Source organism: Empidonax traillii, unplaced genomic scaffold (assembly GCF_003031625.1).
Source record: "Empidonax traillii isolate 1590-97213 ecotype Southwest subspecies unplaced genomic scaffold, ASM303162v1 scaffold87:size1256882, whole genome shotgun sequence".
In the NCBI taxonomy this organism is placed as follows: domain Eukaryota; kingdom Metazoa; phylum Chordata; class Aves; order Passeriformes; family Tyrannidae; genus Empidonax; species Empidonax traillii.
In genome coordinates, this window is record NW_020955280.1 from 85,253 (window position 1) to 107,936 (window position 22,684).

Below are 22,684 nucleotides of genomic sequence, written 5' to 3' on the forward strand. Positions count from 1 at the left end.
CATCACGAAAACAAAGACTGACCAGTGAGGGAGCAGAGGAGCAGCCGGTTGCTTCAACAGATGTACTTTAAAATCTCTTTTCTACTTTTTAAATGGACCTTGTTAGAGCTGGGCGATGTGTGCTGTTTGTTGTTAGGGATAACATTCACTGGTCAGTGTGGTTTTCATATCCGTCTCTCGCAGCTTTGGGGGCTTTTGTAACTCTGGGGGTTGAGGTCACTGCCTTCTATGGCTCCCCTCCTTTTCCTTCTCCCGCTCCCAGCACTGCCCCGTGTTCCCTTTGGCTCCAGCACCTTCACCCCTTCCCTCCAAGCTGGGATGCTTCTTTCCCCCTCTCAGCAGCCTTACACCCACTGTCACAGGCGCCCCAAAATTTTGTCTAGCAGTGTCTCTGAGTTCAGAGACATCCCTGAGCAAGTGATGCTTGGTGGTGTGAGGTCCATCTCCCGTCTGGTGCTGCACCAGCAGGGGATGGGCATTCCAACAACAGCAGCAATATCCCACTTCCTCCAGCTGCTGTTTATTGCCCAGGTGACCCCCCAGCACACCCCATACCTGCACTCAGCCCATGGCCTGTCCTCACACAGGCTTGATTTAAGGCAAAGGAGACCCCAGATAGTGGAATCTGTAGAGCTGTAGCGGTTTTTAACCAGCCCCAAATGAAAACTTGTCATATTTAACCAGCCCCAAATCAAAACAGAGCCCTGTTTGTTTGAAGAGTGTCTTTATGGCTTTATAACCTGTGATGTGCCAGCCACGTTACCTGCCTGTGTGTTTTTATTTTCAACCCCCTGTGTCATAAATAAAGACGCTTTTCTGAGAGCCTTGATGGTGAATAGGGGGGCTGTGACCCGGGGCGCCCCCCACAGCTCCAGGCACCTCAGATGAGCATCTTTACACCCAAAAAGCGCCGAAGAGGCGTTTAGGGGCCGACCCTGACACGGGGCCGGGCAGTTTGGGGTGTCTGGACCCTCTGCTCGGTCCCCGGCTCGGGCCCGCGGGTGTGCCCAGCGGGGGCGGCCATTTTGGGGCTGCCCCGCCCTCACCTGCGCCAGGTGAGCGCCATGTTCCGCGGCTGAGCCCGGCAGGGATGCGGCTCCCGGGGGCCGCCGGCTGCCTCCTCCCGCGGGGGGTCCTGCTGCTGCTGCTCGGTATCGGGGCGCTCCGGGGGCTGGGAGGGGTCGGCACGGGATGGATCAGGACGGCACGGGATGGATCGGGACGGCACGGAAGCGGCGCTGCCCGCGGTCTGGTCCGGGGTGGGGGGGATCACGCGTGGGAACCGGGCGGGGAGCGACCGGAATGCGGCTCCAAGGGCAGCGGATGGTCCGTGGGGCGGTGGGGGGCTCGGGAAGGACCGTCCCGGGGGTGGTGGATGGTCCATGGGGCGGTGTGGGGCTCGGGAAGGACCGTCCCAGGGTTGGTAGATGTTTCGTGGGGCGGTGGGGGGCTCGAGAAGGGCCGTCCCGTGGCGGGAGTGGCCGCGGGTCCCTCCGGCCGCGCCGTGCGGGGCGCTGGAAGCGGCGGGGAAACACAAACCCTCCTTCGGAGCCCACCCAGCAGCGGAATGAGGTGCGACCATCAGGGCAGAACTTCCTGGGCAGTGTTCCTGTCTCCTCCTTCCCAAGCCGGGAACGGCAGGTTCGGGAAAGGCGGGATGCGGGCGATGCTCCGGTGAGCGCTGTGCGGGAGAGCCGGGCAGGAGTGGCTGCACTTCATGGAAACTAAAGCTAAAAGCACTTATTGCTGCGGGGTGACTCTCGACCCCGGTACACGTGGAATTCAGGAGCTGTGGCGAGACACAAAGAGCCAAAATTGCCTTTAAAGTAAAGGCATCTTAAAGCACCTAAAGCCGGTACTTTGCAACTCGTCAGAGAGCCAGCTGATTCCATTTATCAGCTCTTTATCTCCACGTCTAAATGTAAGCAGGTCCCAGCCCTGGGACGTTGAGTACTTTCCTTCGAATTGCGTTGTGGAGGGTGTAATTATTACCCTGCTTTAGCCTTTGAATTATGGTTGACCTGCAGTTGTGTTGATACTTTTGGGACATCAACACTCCCGTGCCTCGCTGGTAACAAGAAATTAATCCTCGCCTTTTGTGCCTGTTCCATCAGGTGTCTGCAAGGCTCTTTCCCTGGAAATTAAAGCCAGTCCTAAAGTGAGAGCTGTGGTTGGTGAGCAAGCCCTGCTGAAATGCTCGTTCAAATCCAGTTCCCCCATCACTGAGAGCCTCGTGGTGTACTGGACATACCGACCCCTCGCTGGTGGCCAGATGGAGACAGTAAGTGGAGCAGGGAGGCTCTTTCTGGTGGAGTCTGACCAGGCCTCTGTGCTTGCTGAACATCTGGGTTTGCTGCATCACTTTGTGGTTTGGGACTCGTGGTCACCTTCTTTCCCGTTTGAAATTCCTTTGGCGTTCTTTGGGAGAAAAAAATATTCCATGTAAATGCAAAATAGCACAATGATGATAAAGCAGATAAATTTTGGGGGTTGCTACAGAGTGCTGCATTGTGCACTGTAGCCCTATACAGTATGACTGTAAAGATCTGATTGGCAGCTTTATTTCTCTTGCATGGGAATTATTCTTTCTGACCTCTTAACGTGTGTTCCTTCGTGGTTTCAACCCCGAAAAGCATTTCTCTTTGCTTTCTTGCACGAGTGTTTTATTGGACAATTATTGCCCTTGCCTCCCTTTAGGTTTTTCATTACCAGTCCATTCCATACCCAACAACAGTGGGAAAGTTCAAAGACAGGATATCCTGGGTCGGGAATGTTGCCACCGGTGACGCTTCCATCGCTCTCCAGAGCCCCGAGATGAGTGACAACGGGACGTTCTTCTGCAGTGTGAAGAATCCTCCAGACGTGTACCACAACATCCCCCAGACCGTGCTGGTGGTTACAGAGAGGGGTAAGGCTCCCTTTCCATGGCTTGGCCTCATCTGTGGGATGGAGCTGCACTGCAGCTTTGTCGGGATCCTGGAGGTCTGAGCATCACGTGGAAAATGTTCCCTGGAGTCCCACGTTAAAGTTCAGCAAGAGTTACCTCCCCCTTGCCTTCTCAGCTCAATACATTGAGAGATACTGAATTTATTTGGGGCAGGAGGGGACAGAGGGAGCTGTGGTGGTAACAGAAATCAAAAGTGCCCCCTCTGTTCAGCAGTTTCAGGCTCCCCATATTTCAGTGGAACAAGTTAAACGTGGAGGAAACAGAGGCCTAAAAATAACACCCACATCACAAGCACTGACTGTCAGTAATACTCAATTTCCTCATCTGCCCTGCGTGCCAGACCTGCCCCAAATCTGCTGCTCAGACGTGCTGATAGAACTGTGTCGTGACCTGCCTTCCTTTGTAGTTCCTTGCATCTAAAACGCCCGCCTGGGCTGGATTTGGGACAGGAATCCCATGGATTTGGTGGCAGGCTGTCTCCAATCTGCCAGCGCTGTGCTTCCCATGAGAAGGCCACCGAGCTGAGTCCTGGGTGAATGTTTGTCCCAGAGGCTTCTCAGAGCTCAGGCTCCCTCTGTTTCCCTGTATTTCACTGCTGGAATGGTGGTGTCTCCCCGCAGGCTTCTCCTTCCAGCTGACCTCGGCAGCACTGCTCTCCATCTCGGTGTTTCTGCCTTCCACCATCGTTGTCGTTCTGCTGCTGGTGAGGATGGGAAGGAAATTCCGAGTGCAAAAGGAGAAAAGCAAAGGTGGCTACAAGAAATCCTCCATCGAGGTGTCTGACGAGTGAGTTCTGGCTGCAGCCTAAAACCTGTATTTCCACTCTAGCCTGTTGGCACAGGATGGTTTGCCCAGTGTCCTTTGTCACACAGCGCTCAGTGTCTCAGTTCAGTCACTGATTCTGCTTCTCCACGAGCATCACTCAGCACTCTAGAAAGCTTTGGCAAACCCCAAAGCATGAATCAAGTGCTGTACATCCCCTTTTTCTGTCACTCGTGTGAGCCACGGAACAGAAGTAGTTTAGGGCTACCCAGTCTTTCACTTCTGTAATGGGATTTATTTCAGCCTGAGTCAACAAGATGTTTTGCCTGCGTGGGCTTTATGTGTTGCACTTTGGTATGAAGTATCCATGACATCAAAACAGGCCCAATAGTGCTACCTGGCTCCCCTGGGGTGGCCTGAGCAGAGATGCCCAGGTACTGAAGGAGCCTTGGAGAGTGAATTCCCCTCTGCCCTGGAGAGGATTCTGCGCTGGAAGGGTCAGTAGTGAGAACAGCCAGGAGCTGCACTTGGCTTTGCAGGGAATCCAGGACTGCAGTCCGTTGCAGAATGAGATTTTACTGCAGTGTTTCAGTGTTCTGATTGGTGTTTTGAGATCTGCCAGCCAAACAGCACCTCTTGTCTTCTTCTCCGTGGCATTTATGTGAAATACCTGCCTTCGGAATGAGGGGCCTGACAGTCTTTATTCTCTTTGGTTTTGCTGTGCAGAATCAAAGGCTTTTCATCACGATGAGAAACCTTTGATTCTGTGTGGTATAAATAGAATTCATAGGACTCACCAGTGTGTTTTGGGAGGAAAAGTCCACGTTAATCCTGTGCCTTTTCTGCAGGCCTGAGCACACAGAGAGCACCGGCTGCTCGGGGAAGCTCAGGGCGTGCTGTCTGAACTGTGTGGTAAGTGAAAGCTGGTGCTTTTGCCAACTGTGATGCTCACAGGAGGTGCCCAGAGCAGCAGGGAGAGCTTGTCATAACCCCTCTGGACGGCCAGGAGGTGTCCCAAATGGCTGGGCTCAGGCTCCTTGTTTCGTCTCGAGATCCACCAAATTGGTTTCTCACGTGACTTCATTGAAACCAAAGCTGTGGTTTTAAGATGAAAAAAAACCAGAATTTAAGTTCAAGCTGCTGTGTAGTGTCTCTGAAGGCTCTGCAGGACCAGTCTGGGGGCTGGCAGTGCCACGGTGGGGAAGGGAGGCAGGGACACCTCGATGCACTGGGCTCCTTGCAGAGGAGGTAACAGCCCTGCTTCTCTTTTGGAGAGCTTCCTCCTTCGACCCTGTTCTCATTGCAACAGAATGTTGCTAAACCCTCCTGCTTTGTTTGTTTGCTTGCTTGTGGCTTTTTGTTTGTTGTGCTTTTTTTGCGTGTGGTTGTCTTCTAATTCTGCTGGTTCCCTTCCTGCCCCATCAGCAGCTCCTGTTAATCAGGAGCCTTGTGCTGAGAGTACCGAGTGTTTTTGCCACCTGCTGCCCTTGTTTTGTGTGATTCCTGTGTGCTGGAACCAGCAGCTACAGCCGCAAGTGTGGCACATTCCAGAGTAATTTGAGTGTTTTCATTTTGTTTTCCACGGTGTCCTACAGAGCAAACTTACCTGAGGCACCTTGGCATCTCGTATACACAGTCAGGACATATGCTAAGGAGTATTTAAACATGTGTTGCTTGATTCATTATTCTAATGCCAGTGATTTAAAAATGTCCTAAACGCATGAGCCTTCAGACAGGTGTGTGCTGATGGTTTCTGTTAGATACAGAATGGAAAACAAGCAATTATGGAAGTTAAATATTAAATATTTACATTTCTACAGAAGACACAGCAGTGTTGGGAACAAGGGTTTGGAGAGGTGCAGAAAATAGGAAATGCTTTGTGCCAGAGGGGAGGTTGCCTTGGGAGGTGGAAAGGTGACATGCTGGGGAGCAGGGAGGGACCAGGTGGAGAGATGGGAAAGGATGGAGCCCCAGCTTGGTGAGAGAAATGCTGTCAGGCAGTGGGAGATCTCAAAACTTCTCGTCCTTTGAGAGGAGTCAAATTGGAATGATAAAATCCTGCTGCTTTCATGTTGAGTATTTTGTCAGGCTTGATTCTTTGCTCTGATATTGAAATACTTATCTGATCAGGTGTCTGAGAGTCCTGTCGCCCTCACCTTAATTGAGGTTTCTGTAATGTGCTTTTTCATGCTTAATACCTTAGCAAACAATTAAAATGGCAAAGCCGTTGAAAAAAAATCTCTTTGGACTCAAAGTGACTGGAGAGTCAGTGAGATTTCCCCTGCAGAGCTGAGGAGTTTGAGTGAGTTTAGAACTGGGAGCTGCAGATCTGGCTCGTGGGGACGCCAGCAAATGATTCCTGTGGTTGGAATTACAGACGACTGGGCTCTGAAAATAAGTGGTTGCTGTAGCCGAAAAAACAATAATTTGTGCTGCTCTCTGCAGGGATTGGTGGTGCTTTTGCTTTGTGCTGCGCTTTATGGCTCATCTTTGGTTTGAACTTGAGCTGCTGCCTCTCTTAAAAGGCTCTTCGTGTGCTGGTGTGTTGTGGTGTCTGTGAGAGGTCAAGCAGATTCAGCTGCAAGTGCTTATACATACATATATATACATTTGCATACATTTATACCAGTGTTTATGCAAGTCCTCTGTTGTGCTCAAGCACAGCAGCACTTTGGGAAGTGTTTGGGCTCTTGTCAGAAGCCCAGCAGGCTCAGCATTTTGCTGAACTCAGGGCTTGACTCATGTCTTCACACACAGTCTCAGTTTCTCTCCCCATGCTCCCTGTTTAGGACACGGATGAGGAAGACCCATACTGATGAAAGGCTAAATCTGTGGAGGAAGAACAAAATGACAGCACTGAAAATCATGGCTAGGTACTTCTGAAGGCTGCTGGATAACCAGTGCAGAAGGAAGGACATGCTCTGTTCTTGGTAGATTGGAAGAATGATGCTGCTGGCATAATTCACTTTTATTTAAGCACAAAGCTTAATGATTTTTTTTTTTAAAAAAATCCTTCTAATTTATTGGGGGAAAAGAAAATCTCTTCACCTGGCTTGTGCAGTGCCTACGGAAGCCTCAGTGCCTTGAGCTGTACAGGCTGTGTCCTCCCAGCCCTCTGCCAATGTGTTCACCTGCAAATTTGTGAGTTTTTGGTGACAGCCCTCCTTTCCTGAGCCCTTGAAACTGAATCTCCTGAAGAACAGGCTGCTCCAGAGCTCTCTAGGCTGGTCATCTTTGGGGACTGACAGTGTTTACTCTCAGGTTTTCTGGAATGGATTTGCTGGTGACACAAACCTGTTTGATGAAGGGGTATCTGCCGTCCTGGGAGCGAAGAGAACCTACTGCTTTTTGACTATTTCTTGGTTTAATCAGCTGCATCACTGGCTACATCTCCTTCTGCTTGTAGAGGTGAAGCACAATTCATAGAAAACAAATCATTTTTTTTAATCAGAAGTGCAAATGGGGACTCTGTACCTGGGGACACACAACCCCATCTACCTCAGCCATGGACTCAAGCACTGCCCAAACCAATGCTCTATTTGCAGTAGTTGTTTTCTTCCTCTCCTTGGTACCATTTTAGGGAGATGGCCAATCCTGCAGCATTGCTTCCCCCGAAGGAAGAGCATTTCCTCTTTCACCAACCTCGTCCCTTAATGAACGACAAAGAGCAGTGGAATCCATGTCAGCTGAATCCCTAAAGAGCTGCTGTTTGCTGCTTCCTTCCTCTGTGTGTGACAGCGGTCAAATATTCTCCTTTTTACAGAGGTGGTACAAGTTTACTGCTGATACTGATGTGCCATTGTGAATAAACTGCTTTATTTCATGTTGGCCTGTGGATAACTTTATTTGGTTAAATATAGCTGAACTGATAAAACTGCCACGCTGAGCTGCTGGTGACACAATGCCTCTGTGGGCCAAAGGTTTCCTGAGAAAGGCTGCTGGTGGGATTATGCAGCCTGGAGGGAAGTGGCTTTGTTGTTCCACTCTCAGGGGTCACACGTCACGCAAGTCCTTGGTGAAAATTGTGAACTTGTTTGCTGCAAAATGTTTGCTTCATCTGTGGCTGCTTTGCAAACAGCAGGCTGGATCCTGGGCACATCTCTGGGGCAGAGCTGAACTGCCAGGGGGGTACACTCTGCACTGTGGCTGGTGTGGAGCCCGAGTGAGGCTGAGCTTTCTCCTGCTTTGTTACCCATGTGGAAATCTCTTGGTGAACCATTAAAGCCACTGATACTGGAATAGAGAACAGGAGTTGCTTTTTGGTCTTTCAGAGAAAGAGGAAGGGTGAAAAGGGGCTTTCAGAGTGGCTGGTGGGGGGTGTGCAGCAGATGAGAGGGGTGGCTGGTGGGTGTTTCTGAAGGGAACATCTGGGACAGGGTGTTTACAGGGGTCCCTTAGCCCACGAGGTGCCTGCTGGGCTGTGCTCCTGGCAGCACCGGTAGTAAAGTCCAACAAAGTCACTCTGTTGCCTCATCAGGACAGGATCCTGCAGCAGGGATGGTTCCCTAACCAGCTCTGATCCCCAAAAACAAAACAGGGGGGAGCACAGGTTGTGTGCCAGGAATCTCTCCATCCTTGCCTTCCCACACAGTGACTGGTCAGGTTGCTGTGCCGTGATGGAAGGACTGGGACTGAGCCACAGTTTGTACCTGTGAGGTGTCTTTTCCTGAAGCTGCTGCATCCCCATCATCTCCTCTCGACAGGATGCTCCTTCTGGTGCTGTGACCTCTCTGTTGCAGCCCTTCCACATTCTGATTTGTCAATCTACTTCCTCTTGCTTGTGAAAGTGGTCACCGAGCTGGACCTGAGAGAAGGAACAAAGTCTGGCAGGAGAAATATCTTGCACATGCGACGTCAGGACGATTTAGCAACTGGTTCAGATAGTCTGAATTACTGACAACCACTTCAGATGCTCCAAATTTGCCACTGAAGAACCCTTCATGCAAGACAACTTGACTGCCCCAGGCCACACTGGGTGAGTTTTTTTTGCCATAATAATTTCCTTTTTTTTTTCTTGAAAAGAGAGCCAGGGAGTCAGAAGTGCTGGAGATTCAGATGCCACGTGAAAAAACAGGGAAACGTGAAGGCTGTATGGTATCTATGTCTTTTTTTTTTCCCCCCAGTCTGTTTGGTAAAGGTGATTTGGATGTGTCAGCACCACAAAATACATAACAGCAGGGTGAGTGGGTGCTGTCTCCAGCTGGTGCATCACAACACCCACAGAGTGGTGCGTGTCACGGGGGGGAGACCCTGCAAAGACGTGTTCCCAGGCAGGGCAGTTTATTCTCAGAAACAGGGTAATAAATCCTGGAAGGACTTGATGGCAAGTACGTTCCAGAGCCTCGGTAGCTCATCTGCAGGGAACTTGAGAGGTTCTGAGTGTGGAAATCCCAGGTTTCAGGATGCTGAGGACTGGTTTTTAAGCTGGCTGTTCTCCTGGGTGCTGCCTGGGGGTGGTCCTGGGAGGGTGCAGCTCTGCGTGAGTTTTTGGCGGTGTCTCTGGAAGGTAGGATGCTGTGGCCTCCTGCAGGGAGCTGTGCTGCCCCAGCTGAGCTCTGGAGCTGAGCAGGAGCGGTGCTGTGTTTGTAGGTCGTGTGTGCAGCAAACTGTGTCACGGCAGAGCTGCAAACAGCACAGCCAAACCACAGCAAACCCGACCCCCGGGGGGGGGCTCTGTGCTTTGAAAGGCAGGTTTGAGATAATTCCAGAAGGTGTGAAGCCACTTTGCAGGATTTTTGAGGGTGATCAAGGGCAGAGGGTTTTACATCTCTGACTGCAAAGCTGTAGTGACTTTCTCAGCCTGGAACAGACCCCTGGGTACTCAGTACCTCATTCTGGGCCTGTAATCCTTGCATGAGGCTGGTCTAAAGATCCTCTCACTTGCACCATGAAGCCACCAAGATGTCAGAGATGATTCATCTCTTGTCTTTCTGTTTCTGCAGTGAAAATGCCTGTGCTGGAAAACACGTGCTGGTAATGGCAACCTCAAATCCAACTGCCACGTGCAGGTTCTCCAGGCAGGAGAGCTTCCCTCAGTAACTTGGTGCCCTTAAATGTGTTTAGCATTTTTTGGATGGGCATATCTGGGAATCATGGGGCAGGGACACAGTGACTTTGCCTTCCTTTTAACACCAGTTGGCATATTCCTGACAATGACAGCCAGTCCTTCCTTGGGCTGCAGGATATATCCACGAGGTGTAGAAAGGAAATGTCAGCTTTATTTTGAGAGATGTGCAGCAGGTCAAGCTGAACCCAGTGACCAAACATGGCACTGTCTGAACAGAGCATGAGGGGCTCCAGCAGAACCTCTCTCCATGTGCAGCACCCTGGGGCAGGGGGGTTAGTCCTGGAGAGGAGGGGGGTCTGTGTTTTTAGAGCCAAACTTGTCTGATTCTGTAGTACTCAAAACATCCCACTGCTCTGGGAGCAGAGTTAACACCTGTGAACATCTCGGCTCAGATGTCAGAGGCTCGACCCCCAAACCACCGGAAAGATTCATGACTTCGGGGGAAAACAAAGGGGTTGAGGCTGAGCCCTTTCTTTTCCCCCACACTTGCTCTTCCTGTCCAGGGCTCAGAGCAATCTCATAAACCAGAGACCTGGTATCTGCCATGTGTGCTTGGCTGACTTTCAGGCTCCCAACCTGAGAGGCTGCACATCAGGCAGCAGAGCCTTTCTCTAACCTTCAGCTGGTGGCAAGTTGTTGGTGTCCTGCCCCAGGGGAGACTGATGCCTGTGTCACCTCTGCTGCTCTTTTCAGAATAAGATGAAGGTGTTGCTGAGCCTGACTCTGGTGCTGGCATGGCTGGGTAAGCTATATGTTTTATTTACCTTTCCTTCTTTCCCCTCTGCTTTTGCTTTAAGACCTGGGTATCGGGGACTCCTCTGGGCGCTGCATCTTCCCTTCCTGCAGACCTCACATTTATATAGGCTTTGAAATGCAATGGCATCCCTGGATGTGTCCTGTACCTAGCCAGGCTCCAAGGCTTTGAAAGAAGTAGAACAAGTCTAAATACAGGGAAAGGTTTCCAAGGTATTGATTTTGGCTTTGCTTGAGGCAGCTCAGCCCTTGGTCTTCTCTGCTGGCAAGTATTTGTCATTACGGCTCTGCAGCTGGTCAAGACCAAAAGAACCTGTTTGGGAAGCACTGTGCATTTATTATTTACAGGACATCAAACAAGCACTTGGTGCTTGGCCAGAGCCCAGCCCTCTGTGGCTTGTGGACAGGCTGAGCAGAGTGGCTCAGACACGAGGACAAGCCTGCCTGTCAGAGCAGCTCCAAGCTGAATCAGCTCCTCTAGTTCTCAAGAGACAACTGCCAGAGCCTCAGCCTCTTCTTTTAGTGCCAGTGCAGGCTCTGGAGCACACAGGGTGTCTCTCAACGAGCTCCAGAGTCGTTTTCTGGCCCACTTTTTTCACGGAATCGTTTAGTTTGGAAGAGACCTTTCCTGCCCTTCCTGCTGTGCCATCTGCAGCCTGGCGTGCCGGCAGCCACTGGTTGTGTCAGCTCTGTGCTCTTTGATCTTCCTCTCTTTTGGTTTTTTTTTCCCACTGTCCAGCTTCTCTAGAAACCCCAAACTGTAGTTACGTGGCCAGACAAGTACAAGCGCAGGTCTGGAGCCTGTGAGCAAAGGGGAAGGAAGCCAAATGGGCAGGTTGTGAAGGAGGAACTGAAATCCGTGTGAAGCGCTCCAATTGCCCCTGGCCTAGCACAGATGAGGGCGGCACAGGTTCTCCCGGCCCGTGACTCAGAGGGACAGCCCTGCAGGAGCTGCAGGCTCTGGCTCCAGGGCGCTGGAGGGCTGGGGTTGTGCCTCCCGACGTGCCTTGTGCGCGGCTTGTCCAGCGAGCGCGGCAGCCCCTGCTCTGGCGGCGGGAGGATGTGCTGCCCCGCATCCCAGGCACGCCAAGAGCAGGGCTCAGGGAGAGGCTTTGCCTCTGGACTGGTCAGTGCCGCGAGCCCCAGGCTCACCTGCGGAGGAAATACCGATGGGGACAGGCAGGCTGCCCCTGGCCGTGCTCCCCGGGCTCATCCTGCTGTCCTTGTCCCCGGCAGAGCGATGCGGAGGGTCTGGCTGGGTGGTCACAGAGCCGCAGCTCCGAGCTAGCGCTGGGGGCTCTGTGTTGCTGCAGTGCCGCTTCCTAGACCTGGAGAACAAGGACTGGACCATGACCAAGGTGGATTGGATACGCAAGGCAGGGGCCGGCACACAGGTGGGTCGGGGTCGGGGGGTGGGTGGTGGAGCGGGACACGGGGGCTGTGGCAGGGGAGGGTGAGTGAGGCAGCTGTGGGGAGGATGTGGGGAAGCCCGTCTGCCTGGCCCAGGCCACGACAGGGGGAAGGTTCCACGAGGGGAGGAAGGTTACCCGTGTGCTGGTGGGACAGCTCCAGCACTCCCCGTGGCTGCAGGGGAATCACCGCAGTGGGTGCTGCATCCTGGGGCTTTCCAGGAGAGCGGGAGTGAGCCGGGCTCTCTCAGAGTCCGTGGGGAGAGGGAGAGAGCAGAGACCTGAGGGCTCTTGAGGAGGGAAGGCTCACGGGGCAGTGCCCTTCCACTGGGCTCCCTTGACCTGACTGTCTGTGCCCCGGCAGGAGGAGATGGTGTTTTATTACTACAGCAGCCGCGAGGTCCCTGTGGGCCGCTTCAAGAACCGGGTGCGGTGGGAAGGGAACCTCTCCCGCTGGGACGGCTCCGTGCGGCTGCGGGACCTGCACGTGAACGACAGCGGCACCTACGAGTGCGAGATCCGGCTGCGCTGGAACAGCAGCGTCTTCAAGAACAGCACGGTGCTGCACGTCAGCCCCCCGGTGCGGAGAGGTGTGTGCTGTGCCCTGCCACTGCTCCTCTCGTCCCCTCGTGCTGAGGGGCTGCAGAGGCCCTGGAGGCTCTCAGACCTGCCCTGGTGCCATCCCTGCCCTGGTGTCTCCCCAGAGGGAGGAGGAGCAGCGGCTGCCCCGGAGGCTGCGCCCCTGAGAGACTCCGGGTTTTGGCCGGCGGTGGCGGGCTGTGGCTGCGTGGCCGTGGTGGTGGCGTTCCTGGCCGGACTCTGCGTGAGGAAGAGGTACCAACGCCGGCTCTGGGGTCATGGGGCTGAGCAAAGCACCTCCCTGTGCTGGTGTCCCCAGCCAAGCATCTCCCTGAGCTGCCCCATGCCGGGCAGGTTCCCAGGTGTGAGGGTTCAATCCCCCGGTGTGGGGTGCAGCCTCCTGCTGCCATCTAGTGTCACCCTGCCCTGGCCGGTCCCCCCCATGGCTCCCACGCCCTCTGGGCTGGGCCAGCAGCAAGGATGGCCTGGCTGAGGCACATGCAAAGAGATTCCAGAGTCCCAGGAGAGGGAGGGAGGGGCAGGAGGGGCGGGCAGTGCTCCTGACTGGAGATGATGACACTGCTGTTGCCTTCCCACAAGGTTTGCAGGCAACACGGCCCTGGAGAGGGTTGGAAACAGCAAGAGCAAAGCAGAGGTGAGAGCTGAGGCTGGAGGGGTCACTGAGGTCGGGTGGGTGGGGAGGCCGAGGGAGGGGATCCCACCCTGCCCAGACACAGCCATGGCTCTTGGTGCCTGCCCTGTGAGTGGGGTCAGGCAGCCCTTGTGTGTTTGGGGACCGCCCAGTTCCAAACATCCCCATCTCCCCCTTGCAGGAGGCGCTTTACTGCTCCATCCCTGGAGCTGAGATACCCAAGGCTGAACAGGATGCCAAGAAGAAGAGGAGAGCTGAGGACACCTACATAACCATGGTGAGGCAGCTGCCCTGATCCCCCACATCACTGCCCCCTCACCAGGGTCGTGGCGTCCAGGCCTGACCCCTCACTCCCTGTGCCAGGCAGCAGCATCCCCTAGCCCCTCCACACAGACCCTGGTACCTGTGGTGACACTCACACCCTGTCCCTTGCTCCTGCAGCACCCCTCCCACTGCCGGGAGAACGGCGTCTACGTGGAGCTGTCCAAGAGGATGATCCCGGCAGAATGGATGGGAGAGGGGAGACAAGGTGATGGACAGAGCCAGGAGCCCCACAGCAGACCAGAGGAGCCACTTCCCTGGGCTCCAGAGCAGGAGAAATAGCCGTGCTGGGGGATGAAGCCCCTTAGCCAGGTGTGTCCAAGACGTCTTTGTCCCTTTGGGTGGCCAGAACTGGTGACACTTCACTGTGCACTCCGTGCCAGGGCACTGCTGGGGCATGGCCCACCCCAGCTGTCTGCAGGGGACCAGGGGAGACCTGCCCCTCTTGCCTCCTGGTGTCTGGAGAGGGGCACAGAGGGCACAGCCTCCACGCTCTAGCTTTGAGCCTGGTCCCGAGACAAGGATCTCCAAGGGGGGGAATACAGCAGGGACCATTATGGTATTATTCTGAAGATAATAAAACTCAGGGACTCTTCCCTGTTCCTGTCTTCGTTTTACCTCTTGCTGAAGCATGTGATGTCCAGGTGTGCCAAAAGCTGCCTGGCCCAGGAGCCCCTGCACTCGCCTGCAACCTCGCCCAGGGCGCCTGCCCGGCTGGCCTGGGGATCAGTAAAGCCAAATGGGCACAGAGGGGGTCCCTTTGCAGCAGGACAGGGGTGGAGGGGAGCAGGACAGACCCCACAGGCAGTGTGTCTGCTCACATGTCTCCCTGCCCCAGCCCCTGGCCGTGGGTGAGCACCCCCCCTGTACCCAGGACAGGCAGCCCTGGCCGGGGGGAGCCCAGCACACCCTCCCAGGCCTCCAGGGCAGCATCTGAGAGGGTGCTGGCTCTGCTCCTGCTCTATATATAGATGTTTGACACCTCCAGGTGCGGAGGGAGCGCCGGGGACCCTCCACCTCCCACCACTGCTGAGACTGCAGCGCTGCTGCTGCCTCCTTGGTTCACGTTGACACCCTGCTCTCTTTTCCTGGAGGGAAGCAGAGGGATGGGATCACAGCAGGAGCCGGCAGCCCCAGCTGCTTTTGGGGTGTTGGAGGGTCTCATACGACCTCTGCTGCCGTTGTGGGAGCTGCTGTGGCAGAGCAGAGTGGGCTCTGCGTGCCTGGTGTGCAGGGGAGCTGCTGTGTGTGCAGGGAGGGTGTTTGCTGAGCAGGGTTGCTGTGTTAGTCCTGACATGATGCCTTATGATGCCTTCTCTCCCAGCTGTCCTGTTTCCCCTCCTGAAGCCGGTCAGGTAGCAGAGCCCCTCTGTGTCCCTCCTGCCTCCCTGTTGCCCCATCCCTTCCTCCCCAGGTGTGTAGGAAGCAAGATGTGCCAGCATCCAGGCTCCAGGGCATCCCTTGCCTTTCTGCCCACTGATGCTGTCTCAGCAAACCCCACCTCCCCATGTCCCAGGGCACGAGAACTGGGGGGCTGAGGCCATGTCATCCCCTTCCTGCACCCACCTGAGCAGCCTGAGGCCAGGCTTGGAGTCCAGGGCCCCAAGAGGGTCCCTGTCTGAGGGTACTAATGGGATCAAAGACTTTCTGTAGCTCTGGTACTGCTGGGCAGAGCTTCCTTGTCCCAAGGGCTGGGTGAGGAGGGGTGTTGCATGGGGAGAGCGTGCTGCTGGGGGGGTGGCAGAGCTTGGCACCCCTGGGAAGAGAGGGAGCTGCTCTTGCAGTGGCCTGGGAGAAGGTGGGTGAGCAGGAGAGCTTTTACCTGCTGCAGGTCACCTGCCCGTGGCAGTGCCTCCTCCTGGGCACGCTGACCAGGCTGCTGTGCAGTCTGTCTCCTTGGGACCCTCTGCTCTTCCCAGCCTGGATCAGCCCCTCTCTGTGGCTCCAGGAGGGCATTTCCAATGTTCCTGGGCCCAGCTGAACGGGAACAGCTGCTGAGGATGGTGTGAGCGGGGGCTGGTCACCAGCCTCCAGCAGAGCTAAGAGGGCACGTCTGCACGGCCCCACTGAAACCAGGGGGGCTGCAGGAGCCAGGGGAACCCACCCTGTGACACAGCCCACGAGGAGAGCACGGAGCTGGAGTTGCCAGGAGCTGTCGCCTGCAGTTCAGGGGAAAATTTTTCCGCCCTCCCACTCCGCCGGCTGCAATCCACCAACCACAGCATTTACTGCTTTTTTTCGCCCCAGCTCCGCTCCAGCCATATTGGGCTGTGGAAATAAAGCGGCTCTAATGTTATATGTCACCTGCAAATAACCCGGGCGTTCGAAAAAAACCCCTCCACCACCACCTCCAAAACCCACGCCAACACCACGTCCTCTCCACACACAAAAAATCCTCCAAAAATGAGCCCGGAAGCCTGGCTCCCGCAGCCCACCTTGTTCCTCACTGGCCTCACCTTGCTGCTCTCGCTGGGTAAGTGTCTGACTGGATGCCCTTGCATGCAGCCAGGTGGGGAGGCACCCCCCTACCTGGCCAGGAGCCCCCCTCCCCGCACCCCAGCCCGTGCCGGCGCGGTGAGCCGGCGCTGTGCCGCAGGGATGGGCACGGAGGTGGTCCGGCATGCACCCTGCGGAGAGCCACCAGCCAGGGTGACCTGCTTTTTGGGCAGGGTTGGGGGTTATGCTGTGACTGCATTTTCTCCTGAAGCCAGCCGTGCACCCCGCTCGCTGGACGAGGCTGTTTGCATGCTGGGCACAGGGGCAGGCTGCGTGGGGAGAGGGGCTGTGCCTCGCTGGGGGGGTGGTGGGTGGGCTGGGGTGGCTCGTGGCTGTCCTTGGGGTGGTGGCTGGCGGCTGGGGGAGCGGGCAGTGGGCTGGCAGTGCTGCATGGGCCGGGGGGGGGATGTGTGCCCTGCGTCCTGCCCCGCAGCCAGCAGCGTGTGTCAGCAGCTTTGGGGTCGGTATCGATCGCGAACAGGAACGCATCGCTTCTTTGAAGTGCTGCTCGCGCTGTCCTGGAGCTCCTGATGGGCTGCCTCATCCCTGAGGAAAGAGCCTGGGAAAGGAGGATACAAAACCTAGTGAGGTCTGCTTTAGAGGCTGCTGTAATTTTACCTCCCTGGGCGCAGCGTGACGGAGCGTTTGGGATCCTGCGCGGTGCCGAAGGACGCAGCCTGGACGGTCGGTCCCGGGGCCTTTAGGGGCTTCTTCCCCCACTTCTGCTGTTCCCCAGTGCTGGCCCGTGGCAGAGTTTGGACCCACACATGTGGGTGCTCCCAGGGCACGTGCCCACCGTGTGCTGGCTGCCCGTGAGGACCCTCTGGCTGCGGTGCAGTCCTGCCAGGCCATGGTGTCCCCGGCTGGGGCGATAGGATTGCTCCTGGTGGGATCTCACCCCTCTGTAGAGCCCTGGGGGCACCCTGAGGGCACAGAACAAAGCCAGGTCACCTGATTGCAGGCACACAGGGCGTTGTGTGAGTGGTGCTCAGCCAATGACTCCATGCAGGGACCCCCACCCCAACCAGGCCTGCTGGGACAGACCAGCTCCTGGCTCTTTTCTCCCGCTCCTGCAAGGTTTTCTTGGAAGCATCTAAAGCTGTGAAGGGGCAGCAGGGCTGTGACACTGGCTCAGGACACTTCTTCCTTCCTTGAGCACTGGGGCTCGACCCCATGTGCCAGCTGTGCCCATCCCTGTCTCCCTGAGCCCCGTTGGAACCCCCACTGTGCTGGGGTTGGATGGAGGGCGCTCGCCTTGGCTGCCAGCACAGCAAGGAGCCGTCTCCAGGGCTTGGCCATACCTGAGGGCACCCCCCTTGCCCCCAGAGAGCTTCAGGGTGCTGCAGGTTCACCCCGTGCAGCGAGAGCTGTGGCTCGGAACAGCCGTACCTGCGGCTTGGGAAAGGCAGATTTCCCTGGCTGCAGGGCCTGGCCCCTTTCCTGCCCTGCTTGCAGACGGAGCGGAGTGGCCAGCGGAGCAGCCTGGACAAGCCTCCAGCTTGGCCGCAGGGCTGGACTCGGGAGCACCTCGGGAAGAAGGTTTGAGAGCAAAGAGCAGCAGCCCGAGGGGAGAGGTGAGGTGATCCAAAAAGCACCTGCTGGTGGCAGTGTCACTGTCCCTGCCCTGTGGGATGCCACAGGCCCCCTTTATCGTCCCCTCCCTCCCAGGGCTCTCTGTCCCTGTGTGCCCCAGGGCTCAGCCTCGGTGTTTGCAGCCAGCTGGCTGCACAGGAGCCTGAACCCTTTCCAGGATGCAGGTGCTGGGTCTGGGGCAGGCAGCAGCCCAGGGGAGCTGCAGGGATGGAGTTGAGCAGGGAGCAGGTCACAGACACCCTGTCCCTGCCCATGTCCCAGCTGAGTCCTGCCCTGAGAGCTGCACCAGGTACAGCCCCTGTTTCTCTGCCACAGCGAGGCTGGGACTGGCCTCGTTCTCCCAGGAGCGACCCAGATCTCGCTCTGGTCATTCTCAGCTGGAGAACCCTTGCGTGGGCACTGCTGGGAGAGGGGAGCATCTGCATTCCCCCTGCAGCCCCTGGGGCCAGCCCTGGCAGATCCCAGCCCTCGCTGCCGTGCCGTGCCCTGCTGGGAATGGAATCTGATGAGCGCAGCCATAAATTTGAGGGCGGATGTGGCGCCGGGCCCCGTGTGCTGACGCTGCATCCAGCCCTGCACGGCGCTGTGGATCCTGCAGCAGGAAAGCCTCGGGAACCGGCAGGGAGCAGGGCTGGCCGCGAGCCAGCACGAGTCAGCACCGGGCACGGCACTGGGGGGTCATCGGCTCTTCCTGTCCAACCAAGGGACTGTGCCAGGCCTGGGGCTGCTCTCCTTGTTGTCTGTCACTGCTGTGTAAGGAAATCCCACTCCTGGCTGGCTGCAGTGTGCGTGGATGTGCCTGGAAGGTGATGCCAGGCCCCGGGGCGAGCTCTGTGCAGGCAGGTGGCTGCAGGATGTGCCCCCTTCCTAACTCCTCTGCATCCGGCAGCACCCCCAGGACTGGGCATGGAGGTGATGGCCCCCCCCATCATCAGTGCCTTGAACGGCACCTCCGTGAAGCTCTCCTGCACCTTCAACTCCTGCTACAAGGTGGAGAACAAGCAGTTTTCCCTCAACTGGACGTACCAGGAGTGCAGCAACTGCTCGGAGGAGCTGGTGAGTCTCACCGGGGCTGGGGATCAGCTCCCAGTGGTCATGTGTGTCCCTTGGGGTCCCTGGCAGGTGCAGGGAGGGGGGTGCCCATGGGGTGCCAAGCGCTGTCTCACCTCCTCTCCCGCTGGGCCGCCCAGTTCCTGCAGTTCCGCATGAAGATCATGAACAAGCAGCTGGACCGCTTCGGGAACCGGGTGGAGTTCACGGGGAACCCCGCCAAGTACGACGTGTCCTTCACCCTCAAAAACGTGCAGCTGGAGGACGAGGGCATCTACAACTGCTACGTCCTGAACCCCCCGGACCGGCACCGGGGCTACGCCAGCATCAGCCTGAAGGTGCTCACCAAAGGTCAGTGTCCCCTCTGCTGGTGCCTCATGCAGGGTTTGCTCCCTGGCCCTGCCCGCTCCCAGTTGCTCCCAGGGGCTGGCTCTGTGCCCTGAGCCCGTGCCCTGTGTCCCCAGAGCCCCCGAAGCACGACTCGACGGTGGCTGTCATCGTGGGTGCCTCCGTGGGCGGCTTCCTGGCCGTGGTGATCCTGGTGCTGATGGTGGTGAAATGCGTGCGCCGGAAAAAGCAGCAGAGGCTGAACACGGACGACCAGAAGACGGAGGAGGAAGGGAAGACAGACGGGGAAGGCAACCCGGATGAGGGCACCAAGTAGTGCCCCCCTGCCCGCCCCTCCCTCCTCACCCCTGTACAGCGTGACCCTCTCGATGTGCTTCCCAGAGCAAGGATTTCTGTCTCCCCAGAGCATCCCTCCTTCCATCCAAACACCCAACCCAGCCTGGAGCAGGGCAAGGAGAGAAGAAGGTCCCTGGAGCCTGGCCCCGGTGGGCAGGGCTAGGGAGGAGGGCTGAAGCTCATCAAGGCTGCCCTGAGGCTGAGCTGGGGCCAGCCTGTCCCTTGCTGAGTGCCAGAGTTGTGAGGAGGTGCTGGGGACAAGCTGGTGTGGGAGAGGGGGGACCAGTGTGGTCCCCACACACAGAGCAGGGGGTGCCAGGAGGGGCAGAAGGGTCTGGGCAGCCCCGTGCCCAGTTGTCTGCGCTCTGTCCCAGTAGAAAACATGAGCAGGGGCCAGTAGCCCTCTGCCCTCAGGGCCATGGCTCATCCCCGAGGTGTTCCTGCTGTGCCTGGGGCACAGGCACTGGTGTTCCCATCCCCAGGGATCCTGGGTAGCTGCCAGTCTTCTCCTTGCAAGTCCTGTGTGCCAGTGCTGAGGGTGCTGAGACAGAAAGCTCGTGCTCCTCAGGGACTGTCCCAGGCTGCTCGGAAGCCGAGGGCCGGGTAATGACCGTGAGCCCAGGTGGTGTTTCAGAGCTTTGCTGTGTTTGGGAACCACTAATGGCTCCTGGTCTGTCAGGGATGTACCCTTCTGCTTCCTGGGCTATTTTTGAGTCTGAGCATCTCAGCCAAAGGCACTGGGCTGACTTTTTTGCGGTCTCAGGGAGGGTAATTGTAATGGAAAATGTTCGGTTGACGTGTCAAACTGAGGTGGTGGGGAGTGGCAGGGTGAGGCTGCTCAGGTTTAAGAGCTGCTGGGAGGAAGAGGAGATTTTGGGCGCTTGCTGGGAAGGCACAACAGCAGGCCTGGAGTTAGGACATCTCTGTCACCCTCGAGCAGCCCTGCCATGCTGAGACTGCCTCCTCCAGCCTCCCTGCAGAGCACTGCACAACCCATAACTGCCATGGCAATGCACTGCCAGCGTGCCCAGTGCCACCTGCCTCACCTGGCAGGTGAGCTGTGGGGGCTGGATCACGCCAGGGTCAGGCAGGGAGGTGACCCAGGGCAGTGTCCCCTGCAGCACCACACCTGGGCTTTCCTTCTCCCGTGGCAGGCGGGACGTGGGGCAGAAGAAGAGCAGCGCACGGAGCCACAGGGGACACTGCCCGGGGGTCCTGTCACCCACGAGCAGCACTGCCAGGGGAGAAGGGAGATCTTTACTGTGTCCCCGGGTGGGTGCCATCCCGGCAGTGCCACAGGCAGTGCTGTCAGGCCCCGGGGGTGAAGCGACAGCCACGTGCTCCCTGCTCTGCCCCATCGCTTCCCGCCCCACGTGCCCTCCCCATCCCGCTCCACCTCGCTGGGCTCCCGCGCCGCTCCCCTTCCCATCTGCAGCAGGAATGTGCCGTGTCCCACACGTGGCTCCCCCTGTCCCGGGGAGGGCCGGGCTGAGCTGCCTGTCCCGCACACCCCACACCCCCAGCTCCCCGCACAGTGCCAGCGGTGTTCCCGCACCGCCCGCTGCTCGGAGCCTGCTGCTCCACGCGGGACTGAGCCCGCAGCTCGGCGGCCAGAGGCCTCTGAGCGTTGCACACGACCAGTCTTGCATCTGCCTTTCATCTTTTTCGTGCACTATATCCTTTGGATTGCAACTTGCCAATGCATCTGTATGTACATAGCTGTACACAGCAGAGAGAGTCTACAAATATATATCTCTACACACAGGAGGGGCTGCTGTGGGTCGTGGTGTGGCCTTGGGTTTGCGCCTTCCCATGGGCTCCTCTTGCCAAGTGCTCTGCCGAGTGTAGGATGTTTTTATTGCTCTTTGTACAGTCCAACGAACAAAAGAACAACAAAACACAGACTTTGCACTCGATACTTTTGTGCTGCTGCCTGGCGGGGCAGGGCGGGTCCCTCATCTGCTCTGCCTGTGGGGATGAGCAGGCTCCTGTGTGGAGCTGGTCCTGCTGGGGTGCTTTGGGTGCTGAGGGAGCCCAAGGCAGCCTGTGTGTCCACAGCTCCATCCCTGGGAGCTGCCACAGAGCTGGGGCAGGCGAGGCAGTGCTGGTGGTGGGAGAGTGGCCGGTGGTGCCCCAGCCTTCCCACACCGAGATTTCGGGGGTGCTCAGCACCCCCTGTGGGGACTCCAGCTGTGCCACAGGGACCTGTGCCCTGCCAGCTTCCCCACCTCTGCTCTGCAGAGAGCTGGGATTGGCAGCTGCTCAGGGCTTGGCAGGTAAGGCTCAGCAGGCTCCAGCAGTGCCTGGGGCATGTGCTGGGTGATGGACACTCGTAACTGGGCTGCTCTCCCACTCAGCAATCCAACAACACTGTGTGGATGCTCCTGCACAACTGGGGCACATTTAATAGGCACATCCATCAATTTGCCCACTGTGGAGACAGGAGGGGAGCTCTGACAGCCACCTTCTGTCATGCCTCTCCCTGCTGCCCTTCAACGCTGGCGCATCCCAATTCCACCCACAGGCAGGGTCTGCCAGTCGCCCCTTTACACCTGCCACCACCTCTTTCCCAGGCCAGTGCTGCCTTCCTGCCCTGCCTTACCCCCTCCCCAGCCCACCAGTGCCCCCAGCAGCAGGGTGACAGCCAGCAGTGCCAGCAGGATGGACTCTCCCAGTGTCCCTGCCTGCCCGGGCACTGCGCCCTCAACGCCTCTCCCTGTGCCCGGCAGAGGGGTCGGCACTGCGGAAAACTCCCACCTGCCCACAGCACCTCTCCCTCCCTTAGGAAGGGCACCCAAATCACCTCCACTGTCCTGCTGACACAGTCCTGCAGTGCTGGGCTGGTGCCGGGGGGTGCAGCCAATTGATCCCTGGCCCGCAGCAGGGAGCAACTTCTCTGTGCAGTGAGGAGCAGCTCTCTGGGGGACAGCAGGGGGTTGTCACCCCACCCAGCTCTGGGGGGTCAGCCACAGGCAAAGGGGATGGGGGACCCACAGCTCGGTGCTCTCAGGACACCTCTTGGAATGTTGCTGGCAAAAGAAACTCCTGGGGAAGGGGAGCACGGTGGGATCACGGAGGAGACCCCGTGGGACACAAGGGTGAGTTCTCATCACCACAGGGGACCAAAGGCAGTGACTGCAACCCCACCCTGTGCTTCTCCAGAGCCAGGGACAGTCCCTTCTACAGACCACTGAAATTTCCTTGGGCCAGGTGGGATTACAGGTGTTAAAGAGCAAGAGAAGGGTCAGGAGGTGATGGGGAACTCTGCCCGGTGCTGTGCAGAGTCATAGGGGACTGCTGGGGAGCCTCGGGGGGAGCCCAGAGCCCCTGTCCCTGGGATGCTGCCCTGCTCCTGGGGCTGGGAGAAGGGG

The 22,684-nt window shown here is 57.3% G+C and overlaps 3 protein-coding genes and 1 long non-coding RNA gene across 7 annotated transcripts; 3 read left to right on the forward strand and 1 right to left on the reverse strand.

The window, feature by feature from the left end:
* The first annotated feature begins 1,061 nt into the window (after positions 1-1,061).
* On the forward strand, positions 1,062-7,514 carry MPZL3 (myelin protein zero like 3). The gene is made up of 6 exons (XM_027881322.1): positions 1,062-1,151; positions 2,115-2,281; positions 2,698-2,908; positions 3,568-3,733; positions 4,558-4,621; positions 6,499-7,514. Exons 1-6 carry the CDS (start codon positions 1,091-1,093, stop codon positions 6,523-6,525), a joined length of 696 nt encoding a protein of 231 aa, XP_027737123.1. The 5' UTR covers positions 1,062-1,090; the 3' UTR covers positions 6,526-7,514.
* A 910-nt stretch (positions 7,515-8,424) lies between these two features.
* On the forward strand, positions 8,425-14,124 carry JAML (junction adhesion molecule like). 2 transcript variants are annotated; one of them, XM_027881320.1, is made up of 9 exons: positions 8,425-8,684; positions 8,833-8,888; positions 10,470-10,518; positions 11,766-11,923; positions 12,303-12,528; positions 12,643-12,772; positions 13,118-13,172; positions 13,351-13,446; positions 13,611-14,124. In XM_027881320.1, exons 2-9 carry the CDS (start codon positions 8,856-8,858, stop codon positions 13,770-13,772), a joined length of 909 nt encoding a protein of 302 aa, XP_027737121.1. In that variant the 5' UTR covers positions 8,425-8,684; positions 8,833-8,855; the 3' UTR covers positions 13,773-14,124. The 2 variants fall into 2 exon arrangements, with proteins under 2 accessions (XP_027737121.1, XP_027737122.1); XM_027881321.1 differs by lacking the exon at positions 8,833-8,888 and having other exon boundaries at positions 13,611-14,122.
* On the reverse strand, positions 9,915-16,219 carry LOC114056279. The gene is made up of 3 exons (XR_003570971.1): positions 16,210-16,219; positions 10,591-10,594; positions 9,915-10,248 (listed from the first exon to the last, which is right to left on the reverse strand). It is a non-coding gene; the product is annotated as an uncharacterized LOC114056279 (long non-coding RNA).
* Positions 15,719-21,215, forward strand: SCN2B (sodium voltage-gated channel beta subunit 2). 3 transcript variants are annotated; one of them, XM_027881325.1, is made up of 5 exons: positions 15,720-15,963; positions 16,489-17,560; positions 18,469-18,635; positions 18,770-18,980; positions 19,094-20,082. In XM_027881325.1, the coding sequence occupies exons 3-5, from the start codon at positions 18,486-18,488 to the stop codon at positions 19,291-19,293; spliced, it is 561 nt and encodes a 186-aa protein (XP_027737126.1). In that variant the 5' UTR covers positions 15,720-15,963; positions 16,489-17,560; positions 18,469-18,485; the 3' UTR covers positions 19,294-20,082. The 3 variants fall into 3 exon arrangements, with proteins under 3 accessions (XP_027737124.1, XP_027737126.1, XP_027737125.1); XM_027881323.1 differs by lacking the exon at positions 16,489-17,560 and having other exon boundaries at positions 15,719-15,963; positions 19,094-21,215; XM_027881324.1 differs by lacking the exon at positions 15,720-15,963 and having other exon boundaries at positions 16,420-17,560.
* Positions 21,216-22,684: the final 1,469 nt, after the last annotated feature.

Coding starts and splice junctions, on each gene's coding strand:
- MPZL3 (XM_027881322.1), top strand. CDS start 1,091: ATGCGGCTCCCGGGGGCCGCCGGCTGCCTCCTCCCGCGGGGGGTCCTG. Junction 1,152..2,114: donor GGTCCTGCTGCTGCTGCTCG/GTATCGGGGCGC, acceptor CTGTTCCATCAG/GTGTCTGCAAGGCTCTTTCC. Junction 2,909..3,567: donor GCTGGTGGTTACAGAGAGGG/GTAAGGCTCCCT, acceptor GTCTCCCCGCAG/GCTTCTCCTTCCAGCTGACC.
- JAML (XM_027881320.1), top strand. CDS start 8,856: ATGTGTCAGCACCACAAAATACATAACAGCAGG. Junction 12,529..12,642: donor CAGCCCCCCGGTGCGGAGAG/GTGTGTGCTGTG, acceptor GTGTCTCCCCAG/AGGGAGGAGGAGCAGCGGCT. Junction 12,773..13,117: donor GGACTCTGCGTGAGGAAGAG/GTACCAACGCCG, acceptor CCTTCCCACAAG/GTTTGCAGGCAACACGGCCC.
- SCN2B (XM_027881323.1), top strand. CDS start 15,894: ATGAGCCCGGAAGCCTGGCTCCCGCAGCCCACCTTGTTCCTCACTGGC. Junction 18,636..18,769: donor GCAACTGCTCGGAGGAGCTG/GTGAGTCTCACC, acceptor TGGGCCGCCCAG/TTCCTGCAGTTCCGCATGAA. Junction 18,981..19,093: donor CCTGAAGGTGCTCACCAAAG/GTCAGTGTCCCC, acceptor CTGTGTCCCCAG/AGCCCCCGAAGCACGACTCG.